Below are 14,537 nucleotides of genomic sequence, written 5' to 3'. Positions count from 1 at the left end.
TAAATTTAGTGATCTCAGAGAAAGATTAAATCTGTCTCGGTATAGGAAAATGTGTGCAGAACAGCAGACTTTGTTGGTTTGGTCACATTGAAAGAATGGTTGAGAGTTGTTGGATTAGTTAGTAAGATTAGTTGTCAGAAAATAGCTCAGGAACACATGGGAGGAAGTGATAAGGATGGATTTGAGAGAAAGAGGGATAAATAAAGACATGAACAGAGATAGGTTAGTTTGTAAATCGATTTCCAAAAGCTGTTCAACACATTTCAGCATGTAAAACAGAAATTAAACTAATGTTGAAAAGAATAGATAATAACTTATTCTGACTGGTATTTCAGTCTTTTTAATTATAATTATGACCATTTGATTGTTATAAATTAGGACTTTTTGTTTCTCATTTATTTCATGTGATATGCGACTGGGTAGGATACCTAACCAGACTATGGAATTGGCCAGTAGAGTCTAAACCTTATCAGATCTGTTTCATTCACCTAAGCACTAATATCATTCAGAATGGTATGAATATCCTCCTCTTGTCATGAGTGTCAGGTAAAATAGCAGAAAATTCTCACTGAATTACGTACGATACATGTTTTGAGTTTCACCATTAAATAAATTCCAAATGGTTGATATGCTTTAAAACAAATTAAAGTGAAGCCACAGCATACAAAAGAGTTTGTAAGAAAAGTATTAATTTTAACATCTAGATGATCAGATGAATATGCAATGTTGGATCAGTTGAGACTCTACATATCAACTCTGATATCCTGTTGACAAGGCTGAATATATTTGAAGCATGATCATCTGTTGACTATGTTGGTTCAACCACATTGAGAGGAGTGACTCTTGGATCAGTAAATGCAGAAGGTCGGAGCATTGTTGGATGCCATCCAAATTTGAAGAGAAACCATTAACGAGGATCTTAAAATTTGAACAGAATTAATCATCAAGATCACCCAAGTTTTTTTTATAGCTTCGATTTCTTAACCACTTGCCTTTGAATTCATTCCCTGTTTTCTCAAACATGGAGAAATTTAAATGTAATGCTAATAAACAGCTTATTGCCTCATTTTCAAGAGTCCCCCCTCCATAAAAAAAACGACTCCTATCACAACAGACCCTTTACGCTTTAGTAGCAATATGCCTTATTTGAGAAAAATAAAAGAAAAAAAAATGTCATTTTGTGTCTTTTAAAAAAAAAAATTTTTTTTTTTTTTTTTACTTGATATTTCTTTTGCAAAACTCAGGTATGAAAAATACAGTTCCAGTGCATGCAACAAAGAGAAACTTACTGACAAGGAAAGTTTCCGACTGCAAGAATATGAAATTGATGTGGAAGATGATACGGTGGAACAGGAGAGGGTAAGTTTTTCAATAAGAGATCAATAAAATATTATTTGAAACTTATGCAGAATAGAAATTGTGTTATTGTCAGCATATTCTGGGCAGATTATGTAAATCGCTGAAATGTGCCAAACAAAAACTATGCATTTTTATTACTGAAAACAATAGGCAATGTTTAAAATGCTATCAAACAAATTAACCAAAAAACAATCTATACTCCTATAAATTTTTTTTTTTTTTGTTTTAATATTCATATTAAAAACTCTTTTTTTCTATTTATTTAAAAAGAAAATACAACTTTCTTATATATGGGTCATGGAATTGCATTCACTAGCAAACGATCTAGCTAATTTGCATAATCTTTTAAACATTCATTTTAATTAATTCTCTATTAGTTTTTTCGATTTTCTTATGGGATGATCATCTTTAGTTAACTATTATATTTAATTATATTCATGCAGACATTCTACATGATTTATACTTGCGTAATATTTGTGCTAAAAGTTTATAGTAAACAAAACTCTTTCATTATATATTTATGTATGCATATATATTTTTGTTTAAAAAATTTTGCCTACCAAACTCCTCATACAGTTTTTGGTCTACAGATATCAAACTTCATGTATAAGATATTTGAACCCATGCAAAACTTTGGGTTTTAGCCCAGGAAAATCAGTACAAAAGTGAAAAAAAAAAAAAAATGAAATTTGTTGATGGTCAACATTACGAATATGCATGCAAAACGTAGTAGCTATTGGTTAATGTTTTTTATTTTTAGCCTTGCAGCAAGCATGTTTTTATAGCTCAGGTATTAACGGCAGAGGAAAAAAATAAATCGTAAGCTAAATGTTTTGGTTTTAATTCTCGGTGGTAGCGCACGTGTCATTTGTTTTTGTTTTTTTTTTGTAACATTTTAAATCATTACTATATATTGGGTTCAATATAATGTAATAATGAATATAAAATCTGCATTAATCAAAATATTATATTTAAGTGTACTTTTACGACCAGGCAGTGTTGGTGCCCTGCTAGTTATAATCTAAAATGGTCATTGTATGGTAATTTCAATGCAAAAATGTACTTCAATTTATGGATTGTGTTTAAATAATAATGTTATTCTTAACAAGGGGATGGAGGCATACTTTTTAACTATTTAGTACTTTCACCTAACAATTTAATAGACAAGAAATAATATTTGCCAATTGTCGGCTGCTGAGATTTCATTGGCTAAGATTTTCAGCACTTTTCAATGGTTTATATAAACTGACCAATAAATGCTGACTATAACACAGTTCCTATTCTGCATAAGTACTGAATCTTTATATTTATGAAATAATGAGACAACTTCCTGTATGTGTGATCCTGGATATGACCTAAAACTATATCCGATGGTGAGGCCCCACCTTGTGGGCCTTGGGGAGTGTGGAGCCACCCTTTAATTGCCATTGCTCCCAGGTCCACTCTGACCCAGAGTGGTAGTACCTGTTAGGGTCCCAACTAGGGATTAGATAGAATCCGACTTAAAAAGAAAATATACTCCATTAAAAATCGTTCCTCAAAATAACTAGATTCAGCATTAAATGACCTGAAAAAGGTTGATATGCCGTAAAACAAAAACAACCAACCAACCAACCAATCCTGTATGTGTTGCCTCTTCATGTCTTTCACATATTTTTTTTTTTTTACTATATTTATTTACATCATAATCGAAGAAAAAGCAAGCCAGGGAAGACACGGAATGACTCGGTCAAGATGATCTCAAGCAATGGCACATCACAACCAATATAGATGATAGTATTTAATGCAGAAAGTAACTCTACCACCCACGTCTGATGAGGAAAAGATGCATTAATCAAAGATAAATTGACTAGTTATTGAAATTAAAAATACAAGAGCAAAAATAAATAAGTTTTTCAAAAACCTTATTTAGAAACTTTTGTTTATTATTTAGAAAATTTTTTTACAACCCTTCAAAATTTTAAAGTCATTTTGAAACATTTAAATTGTTGTATAGAAAGTTAGGTACTTGTTAAAATACAGTTGATAGATCGATTTTTTTTTTGTCTTTTTAATATGTTGTTTTAAGCAAAAACAATATTACGTACTTAATTGTCATGCCGAAAATATATATCCAAAAATTATAAAATATTGAATAGAAAGTTATTGATAGTTAAGTAATTTTTAAGGAAAATTTGGTAAAATCACATTTTTCTCTGATGTTATAAAGTAGGCAGTAGGAGTCTATACGCAGGGGACATAACTCCGAAAATAATATTTTAGATTGTGTCATGGCTGCAATATTTGTTGTCTATAGCAATAGACTTCTTTTTTTTTTTTAACTAAAAACATAATAACAGTTTTGTTCTACTTGATGAATTTTTATAAATTTTAGATTTCCGACATGACAATTAAGTATGTAATATTGTTTTTTCTTAAAACGATATATTTAAAAAATCGATTTGTCGACTATATCTTAACCACCGAAAGTTATGACTTTAAAATTCTTATTAAATCCACTTGTATTAATATCTTATGTGACAAAAGTTTTGTAGACTAAAACAACATTGCCTTAATAAAATTATACTTTTATAACTAACTGATACCATATTATTTAAATTTAACATTTACAATCCTATTAAAAAATAATTTTGTAAAGAAAAATTGCATAGTTTTGAAATTTTACAACATGTACTTCCATTCTTATTTAAGCTATAAAATTTAAGCTAACAAATGTTTTTGAGTGAGGAGTTTTTATGGATGTCACTGTTGAACCAGAGTTATCTTCCTTGGAGACATTTTGGTGCTTATGTTAGAATGTGCTTCTGGTGGGAGAGTTTGTAATGTGGAAAATTAAAAATGAAACTGTTTTTGGCTCAACTTCCAAAGCTGTTCTACATATCTGAACTGTTGATTTATTCACTTTGTTGTATTCTTTGTTTATCTCCAGCTTGGTGGACTAAATAAATCCTTTGTTTAATGATATTACTTGCAAAAACATCAGCATCAAAAAACATCACACACACACACACACGTTAATATTATTTTAAATAAATTGTGTTTTTTATGTTTTTATGGGTCAAATAGCAACTTATGTTCAATTAATCATGTACAATGAATCGTTTACTATAAATATTGTGCATTCGTGTGAAGTAGCTGAAATAACATAAAAAATAGTTTTGACATAAAGCAAACCAAAAAATAAAGTTCTTGAATATTTGCATCACAAGTTTAAAAAAAAAAAAAAAACTTTTGGTGCTTATTTAAAATTAAACCTCTTTTAAAAGAAACTAAATGGCAGAAAATGTTTGACGTGTGTATCTGTCACGGAACGAAGATGTCATATTCCAAAAGTCATTTAACTTGATCAAGTAGTTTTTTATTTTACGAGGGGCGTGCAATAAGTAATCCCCCTAACCCACCTCCCATAGCAGTAGAGCAACGAAACTTTGCACAGTTGTTAGTCTTTCTTTACATAGGAACCACTCAGGCTTATGCATTTCTCCCATTGTTTGATGCAGCTCTGGAGACCGTTTTTGTAGAACATCCCAGGTTGGTCCTCCAACCACGATGTGATTTCAGAAATCAAGGCTGCATCATCTGGGAAACGTTTTCCTTTCAAAAACAACTTCATGGCTGGGAAGAGGTGAAAATCAGAGGGTGCAAGGCCAGGAGAGTAGGGAGGATGGGGAAGGATTTCATAACCACACGCCCGTGCTTCTGATCTGGCCACATGCGAGTTGTGGACTGGAGCGTTGCCCTGCAGGAGGAGGGTACCTTTACTGATCTTGCCCCGCCTCTTGATTTTGATAGCTTCCTGTAATTTCCTCAAAAGTGAAACATAATAGGTTCCTGTAATTGTGGTACCCTTTGCCAGGAAATCTGTCATCACTACTCTGTCCTGGTCCCAGATGACTGTGAGCATGACCTTGCCAGCGGAGGGCTGCATTCTTGCCTTCTTTGGAGGTGGTGAGTCCAAGTGCTTCCACTGCATTGACTGGGCTTTGGTCTCTGGATCATAGTGATGGACCTAGGTTTCATCTTGTGTAATCAGTCTTTTGAAAAACTTTGACTTATCTTTTTGGCACATCTCCAAATTCATCCTCAAGCACTCGACGCGTTCTCGCTTCTGGAATGGTGTGAGCAACCTGGGAATCAATCTGGCAGACACCTTATGCATATGCAAATGGTCATGAATGATAGTTTCCACAGACTCTGTACTAATCTTGACATCTTGAGCTATTTGGCGAATAGTAATGCGTCGATCTTCAAAAATGGCACCCTCAACTTGACGGACAGATGCCTCATCAATGGCAGAAGGGGGGGACGACCAGGTCTGCGAGCTGTTTCCACAGACTTCCGGCCATGTTTGAATTCACGATGCCAGCGTTTTACAAGGTCATATGATGAGGCATTATCACCATAAGTTTCTTTCATTTCATCAAAAGTCTTCTGTGGTGTGCATCCTTTCAAATACAAAAACCGGATCACTGTTCGCCATTCAACAGGCTCCATTTCACACCTGACTCAGTTCAAACACCTGTAAAACAGAAACCACAATTAGTTCAGAGCTGTAATTTGCCACATAACCCATAGAGATATAAATTATTGCACATGCAAGATTTCAGCTAGATCAGACAACTGGAAGTGGGTCAAGGGCATTACTTATTGCATGCCCCTCGTATATAGCAAATCATTTTTTTTTTAAATTTTTTATCAATTTTTATAGTAAATTGTATCCATTACAGGTCTTTATTTTTATCTTGATAGTTCAAATTGAGTTTTGCCTCCTTCTCCCCTCCCTTATTTAGTAAATATGGCTGATCAAAACATAACTTCTTTGTCAAAAAATTAAATTTTCTTAGTTAAAAAAAAATTGATCAATTTACATAATTTTTGGAATATGATATCTTTGTTTTATGTCATCGTGAAGTTTATCAAAGATTTTTTTGTATTTTTATTTTGAAATTGGTTTAATCTATAATATAAATCTCACCTGTCTATTTAAATGTATGTATGTTTGCCTAAAACATTCGACTGAGGCGACGGATTTTTACGAGATTGGTATTGTTTTGAAACTCGACTCTTTAGACGACAAATATCGAAAAATTGGCTAGAAGCATTAATTCCTTCACATGCAACTGGGCAGTTTTCTACAAGGAGGGTCGATTTTTTTTTTTTTTTTTTTTTTTTTTTGCGTCGCCATTTTTGCAAGCCATCGTATCGGTTGGAATGAGTTTACTGATTTCAACGTTCCGAACTTCCGGTCGCGTCATGGAGTAGGCGTAAGATGTCAGGTTTTCTTTCACTTTCTTTTCCTTCGCATCACGGATTCGAGCTTGCCTGCCTACTACCACTTTTTTTGCTCAACACACACCTCCCAAAACCCGGGCACCCAGGCTAGTTCTAAACAAACACTAAACTTTATTTTTTTTGAAAAGAAAAACGTTTTTACAAAAATTTTGTTTACCTTGCTTTGTTTGCTATTACTCATGTGACAACCTCAACATGTTTGATGTATTTATTTTTTTTTCAGGACACTCCGAAGCGTCAGTCCATACACATGAGTGACACACCTCGAGGTAGTTGGGCTAGCAGTATATTTGACTTGAAGCAATCACAAGCAGATCCTCTTGTAAAATCGCTTTTTGATAGAATTCCAGCTGAAGATGTGGATCGCAATAATGATAATCAGAGGAAACAAAATCGACAAGCCTCCATTTTCAGCTTATATCCATCGTTGGATGAGGTTAGTGACTTTTTCTTTGGTAACTGACTTTTTTTGCAGCTATTATTGAGAACACATTTGCAATGATTGGTTCTTGTTCAGAATTCCCTCTATATTAGAAAACATGAAAGAAAAGTCTGTATGATGTACATATCCGCAATGAAATGAAAACATTGTATACCAAAACTCATGTAAATTGCTCTAATAGTTTTCCTTTTATAAAGGAAATCATTTTTTAACCAATTAATGAGATATGATATTCCCAACTATGGGTTAAATAGAAACCGACTTGAAAAAAACAAATATATTCTATCGAAAACTTTTCTTCAAAATCACTGGATTCGGCATTAAATAATCTGAAAAGGGTTGATATGCTGTAAAACAAAAACGAAACAAACTAGATTCTGCAAGAAGTTTTCGCATACTTCCCAAATCGTAATATCTCAGATTCGCAAATGGACATTGTCCCTATCTTTCTTTGGATCGATTTAAACAAAATTCCCACCGTGCCATCGTGTCAGCTGTTTGTTTATCTTTTTCATATAAAGCGAAACTATTCAAACGCCCACACCCGTTCTGTAATTGGTCCTTGGTAGGGGAAACCCTTCATTCTGAGACAATTACCATTTATTTTGATACTGCCAGAGTGCCTCCTTTTTGGAGGAGCTGCCCCCCCCCCCCACACACACATTAAAAACGACCTCGTGTCTAATTTGCTTTCGTGGGAGCTTTAAAAGCAACGTGATCTTTTGTTTTCGATTGACGACATTAAATTTGAATGCTTTACACTTCCAGTCGCATCATGAAGTAGCGGTAAGACATCAGATTTTCTTTAACTTTCTTTTCCGCCTTCACGGTACAGGTTCAAGCCTGCCTGCCTACTAACACTTTTTTTTTTTCTTTTTTTTTTGCTCAACACACACCTACAAACACCCGTGCAACGCCGGGCACCCAGGCTAGTTTTCATATAAAGGCCGGTTAAGAAAAACTACTCTGAATTTGGATTAAAAAAATTACCTCAGTCTGCAAGGATTTCTTCTCAGATTGAGGACAGTACAGACTTTACACTTACTAACCTTAATAGATGTTGTATATGCATCATGAATTGCAAGAGATAATTGATTCCGCCTATTCAGGGGTGGGGGGGGGGGCATTAGTGAATCTCCTACCACATCTGAGCTTATATTACTGAAGGATCGACTTTTTTAATTACAAATTTTGATTGTGATTATTTAGTCTGATGTTTTATAATTATATTAATCATTTTTTTTTGTCTTGTTTTAGGATGAAATTGTTGGTCGAAGAATCCCAGCTGAAATTCCTAAAGAACATTTTGGCCACAGAATATTGATTAAAATCTTACAATTAAAGTAAGGATATTTTATTACAGAATTCATTTGCTTTTGGGATCAAATAGATTTACAAAGAGAAACTTTTTACCTAGCATAATGCATGGATTTATAAAATCAAACTTTAGAATTTGTTTTTGAAATATAATTTTTGTTTACTTCCTAATTATATATATATATATATAATTCTGGTTTGATAAAAACAAAAGAAATTAAATCTTATTCCGATCATTGATCCAGAAAATGAATTTACAATAAAAACAGGTTCAGAAACTTTCTTAATCAAGAAAACATTGAAATGGTACATTCATGATTTGTTTAAAACTATGTGCATCTTGTTTGTTTACCACTGTGCACAAAGTGATGATGTCATGAATTATGACTGTATTTATTTCTATATATATATATATATATATATATATATATATATATATATATATATATATATATATATATTCTGTTTTTGGTAAAATGTTTTTTGGTCCCCTGACAAAAGGAGGGTGGACCTATAAATTCACCCTTATCTGTTCGTCCATTCCCACTTTTCTCAATAACTACGCCTTGGAAATTTTTGAAATTTTTCACAAACATTAAACATGATATGAGTAAAAAACTGCGATAACTCTTGGGTGTGCCCCAGAGGCTCTTTTTTAGGGCTAATAAAAACATTCCATTTTTGGGATTATTTTACAATATTTGTCCAAAATTTTCTGTGTATGTCTCTTTAGCAGTTTTGCATGGTGCTGAACTCAAATTTAAATATGTTAAGGCCGTAGGAACTTTTGGGGCTAAAGGGGGGGGTGCGGGGTGCAAATGATTGACTTGGTCATTTCTTTTTTTTTTTTGCATGGTGCAGAACTCAAATTTACATATGTTAAGGCCTAAAACTGCATCATTTGTTCATTTTCATCAGGATTTGATGTCCCCTTTGACTTTTGGGGCTAAATTGAGGGAAGACTAATGCTGACCTTGGTCGTTTTTTTATGCCTTGTTCACTATGCACTCATGGGGGACCATGCATGCTTCACTAGTTCAATTATTTCACTCTCTGTGTATACCAATCCTTTGCTTAGAAGCTCAATATATGTTAAATATAAAAACAGAGCATATATAAAAGAATAACAGTATTTCAACATTACGAGATGCAAGTAGTTATTTTTTCATGTAAAACAAACCCTATGGCATGTTAAAATTTTGGTGATATTTATTTAAATATTTTCTAAATATTAATTCCGTTATGCAGAGACAATCGGTTATTATTATGTCAATATAGACTCTTTACATGCATATACTACAGAGACAAAAATAGAAATTATTCACTTTGAAAGAAAAAAAATGCATGACAAATATAATGTCAGAAAAAAGAAATAAGATTCATAGTGTGTTTTTTCCGGCAGTCATTTTTATATTTTTCAGGTGTTATTCCAAAGTGTTCATCTCTTTAGACTAGTTACTATGTTTGGACTTGAGAGCCTAGTCTACCCTATTATTTCATCTGTAGTTGTATGGTAATGAGATTACCAGGAATCATCAATGTGGGGAGTGATTGCTCTGCCTGTCACACAATTCAAAACACTCCAACCTAAGACAAACATTTTAAGGCGCAGTTCCATTTTGATGTAGGGTGGGGGGTGCTTCTATTTCGGACATAATTTTCAGGGATACTCTGTAAGAAATTGAGCAGCAAGATGTCTGTTTACATTACACTTGAACTTCTGCATGTCAGTACAGTCGGGGAAGCAGGGACCCGGAAGGGAATTCCAAAGTTTAGCAATCCCAAGGAAGAAACTATTCTGGCATCTAAGGATCTCTACTGTGTAGGAGTGGGATTTTGTTGCTGATCGGGTTTAGTTTTATCCTAGTAGTTAAAGGGGCTAAACAATAATACAATAAATATTAAATTTTAATCCATTGACAAATGTTTCCTCTTTTTTACTGAGAATCATCAGTGTGGTAGATGATTGTTCTCCTGATCACACGATTTGAAACCTTCAGACCCAAGTCAACATTTTAATTTCTTGGAAATTTTGCAACATTTAAAACTATATAAAAAAACAAACTTTTAATCCCAAGTTCTTCATTGGAAGATTCCTTTGCTTTGCAATTCAATCTCTAGTAATCACTGTATTAGTTAGCTTAAAAAAATGAATGTGTATGTGTGTGTGTGTATATATATATATATATATATATATATAAACAGAATTACAAAGCTAAATATTATCTTTAAAATTGGAAGCTATCAAAATAAAGAAAAGCTCAATATATTAGGAAAAGTAGTTGATGAAAATACAAATGAATAAATTACAGTATTTATTGAATTTATTGATCCATCAAATTCAAACAAATAATTATATTAATGAAAAATCCTTAATCCATGGATTTGCAAAGATATGCTCTTTTCATCAGAGGATAAACATTAAAAAAATACATTACTGCTTAGTATACATTTGAAAATTTAAAAAATATATTATTAGAAACATTTTTGTGAAAATTAAAGTCATTTTCACCAGAATAAACAAATTAAAATCAATCAATCAGACAATCAAATCAATTCCTAAAATAGTAATCTCTGAAGCCAATATATATAAAAACATTTACATGGTTGCAACACTGGACATGCTAATGTTTCGGACAAATGGTCGGTTAAGACCAGAAGTCCTCATCAGGAGACTTAATAAAGGGTTGCTTTCCACAGAAGAAAACTGTCCTCAAGACCAATATTATTATTCTTTTATTGAGCACTCTTTATAACCTCGTTAAATTCATTAGATAACATTCTTGAATACCTTTAACCTGTGTGTGTGTGTGCGCGCATGTGTATATATATATATATATACACACGTACACCAGGTTAACAGTATTCAAGAATGATAACTAATGAATTTAACGAGGTTATAAAGAGTGCTCAATAAAAAAAGAGTAAGATATATTTTTATTAATGTAAACAAATTTACATGGTTACGACACTAGACCTACTAATGTTTTGGACAAATGGCTGGTTAAAAGCAGAAGTCCTCGTCAGGCGACTTAATAAATTGTTGCTTTCTACAGAAGAAATTTACACACATACTAGACAAACTATCTGGACTCATAGGGTATATATGCAATTCTTGTTTGCTAAAAATTATCAATCTGAAACCCTATTTTGGTAATTGATCCAGAAAATGAATTTGCAATATAAACAGGTTTTGAAACCTTGATCAACCAAGGAGACATTTAAAGTTCATATTTATATAATATATATATATATATATATATATATATATATATATATATATATATATATATACTCGGGTTTTTTTATATTCAAAAGTAATGGACTAATGAATTCAACGAGGTTGTTAGATAGTGCTCAATAAAAAGAGCTGATAATACTTGTTTATTGTTATATAAACATGCTCACATCCCGCTGCTACAAATAGCCACTTGTTTCAATCAAACAACAGATATCATCAGGCAGCGACTTGACTATTCAAAAGTTCAATGAATGGCGGAAGTGAGGAAGCATGGCTTTGGAAGTGTTTTTACCCAAATAGTTGTTCAGCATGTTAAAAATATACCTTTTGTTGTAAAAATCTAATGGAAAAACATCTGAAGAAGTTGGTGGGGGACAGGATATATTTATGGACACATAAATCGTAAAATTGCCTTCCCACTAATGAAACAGCTGTAATGGAAAAAAAAATCCAGGAAATAAACGAAGGTTATAAAAAAGAAAACGTTTGTCTTCGAATTTTCAACAAAATTTTGCACTATATATATATATATATATATATATATATATATATATATATATATATTTATTTTTATTTTTTTAGATTGATTCGTAGAATCATTTTTATTTTGTAACATTTTGCTTTTCTTTGTTATTTTTTTAGATTAGAATTAGAAATTGAACCAATATTTGCCTCGTTAGCTCTGTATGATGCAAAAGAAAAGAAAAAGGTAAGACTGAAATCACGTTTTTGCACTTAAATGTTTTAACATTTGTACATTTCGCACATAACCAGCTTTTAGTCATCAGATATGAGATTAGAGATAGTCTAGTCCTTCCATTCATGGATTTTGATCCATGAATTGATCAGTATAGTGTGCTTATCTTAAGATGCATAATAACAAAATCATCTTGGTCAGAAGTTATGATGTTAAAACACACTGAACCTTCACTAAATCTAAATATATTACTACTCTAAGGTTGCATATCTCATACCAAGTGATTGGGAGCTAATGTGTATTTTCCAATGCTTACTGTTTCATATCCATTTTAACATAATTATGGGTGTGTCGTTACTATTAGTCACAATAGAATTTTGCATTTCAAGTAAAACACTTTCATGTACTTACTTGTTATGCAGAAATAAGTATTCTCACTAAAAAGTAGAAAAAATGATCGTCTAAAAAAAATACATTATAAGTAAAAATCAATTTTATTGTAAATTGTAGTTTTATTGAATTATCTTCATTTTTATCTGCATAATTGAAAGAATGATTGCTTTACTGGAACTTTTGGTACTTCCACTGTTAGTAATGGTGAATCAAGAAAATATGATGAGACTGATTTTTATTTTAATAGTAAAGAAGCACCTAATTATGAAACAACTTCATGTGTGTATGTTTCTCGTGTCGATGTAATTTTGATTTCACATTGAATTAACTGTTTATTTGAAACAATAATTATTGGTTTGTGAATTTATATATCTTTTGAATATGAAACTTTTTACAGGATTCCAACTAATTTGTCATAAATTTTTTATACTTAGTTTTCTTTAACTTTTGTCTTAAATAATCGGATTTTATTAAACTTCCAGCATCATTAGTAATCATCACATCATTGTCTTAGTACCCGCCTGACACTCATTAACTCCTATCCTTGATTAGCCTTTAGACCTTATAAGTGATGATTAGTTTAATAATAAGGTTATCTTTATTTTTTGTTGAGTTATCCTCTTAAATGAATATTGCCAAACTTCCGTTATAGCATTATTATATCATAGCATTAACTTTTATCATTAGCGATCATCATAGCGCTATTATATTATATCATAGCATTAGCTTTTATCATTAGCAATCATCATAGTGTTATATTATATCATAGCATTAACTTTTATCATTAGCAATCATCATAGCGTTCTTATATTATATCATAGTATTAACTTTTATCATTAGCGATCATCATAGCGCTATTATATTATATAGCATTAACTTTTATCATTAGCAATCATCATAGCATTATTATATCATAGCATTAACTTTTAACATTAGCAATCATCATAGTGTTAGTACTAAGTTTTATCATTAGCAATCATCATAGTGTTATTATATCATAGCATTAACTTTTATCATTAGCAATCATCATAGTGTTATTATATCATAGCATTATTATATCATTAGTGATCATCATAGCATTATTATATAATAGCATTATCTTTTATCATTAGCAATCATCATAGTGTTATATCATAGCATTAACTTTTATCATCAGCAATCATCATAGCGTTTTTATATTATATCATAGCATTATTATGTTATATAATAATATTAACTTTTATCATTAGCAATCATCATAGCGTTCTTATATTATATCATAGCATATACTTTTATCATTAGCAATCATCATAGTGTTATTACATCATAGCATTAACTTTTATCATTAGTAATTGTCATGGCGTTACCTTAGCGCTCACTTGACACTCATTAAGCATTATCCTTGAACGACTTTTGGGCCTTGATAAATGGTGACTTGTTAAAAAAATGTATTACAAACAGTATGAGTCATCAAAGAAAAATGGTGGACAGCAAGAAAAATGAGAGAAAAGGCGACAGAGCAAGTATTATGAGTAGAAGCTTCAAATGGCCTAAGATCACTTGAAACATGGTGGCTGACATGATGGAAGACACTTGAGAAAGACTGTAATAACGGTGTGGAGAACCACAGCAATAAGCACCCACAGTTGGTGTGTATTCTCAGTAAAGAAGCACTGGTACTTGAACTTAAAAATCGTCCAATGAGAAAAATAAGATAAATACAAATTTAGGCACTATTTTAGTTTGAGGTGGCAGTATAAAAAAATGTTTATTTTGTTCATGGCAGTGACATTTATCTCGTGCACATCAGGTTGCTG

At 31.8% G+C, this 14,537-nt stretch overlaps 1 protein-coding gene across 4 annotated transcripts in view; it reads left to right on the top strand.

The window, feature by feature from the left end:
• LOC145296754 (dedicator of cytokinesis protein 7-like) overlaps positions 1-14,537 on the top strand; it is a 250,331-nt gene that overhangs the window by 32,762 nt on the left and 203,032 nt on the right. For all 4 annotated transcript variants that reach the window (XM_080142795.1, XM_080142793.1, XM_080142792.1 and 1 more), the window contains exons 5-8: positions 1,245-1,359; positions 6,875-7,087; positions 8,351-8,436; positions 12,294-12,360. In XM_080142795.1, coding sequence (XP_079998921.1) covers positions 1,245-1,359; positions 6,875-7,087; positions 8,351-8,436; positions 12,294-12,360 — 481 coding nt within the window. The remainder of the gene's footprint in view (positions 1-1,244; positions 1,360-6,874; positions 7,088-8,350; positions 8,437-12,293; positions 12,361-14,537) is intronic.

The sequence above is a fragment of the Euprymna scolopes genome, chromosome 17 (genome assembly GCF_053919585.1).
Source record: "Euprymna scolopes isolate OS-2025 chromosome 17, ASM5391958v1, whole genome shotgun sequence".
In the NCBI taxonomy this organism is placed as follows: domain Eukaryota; kingdom Metazoa; phylum Mollusca; class Cephalopoda; order Sepiida; family Sepiolidae; genus Euprymna; species Euprymna scolopes.
Note: the sequence above shows the minus strand (reverse complement) of the source record. Positions and strands in the feature narration are given on the sequence as shown.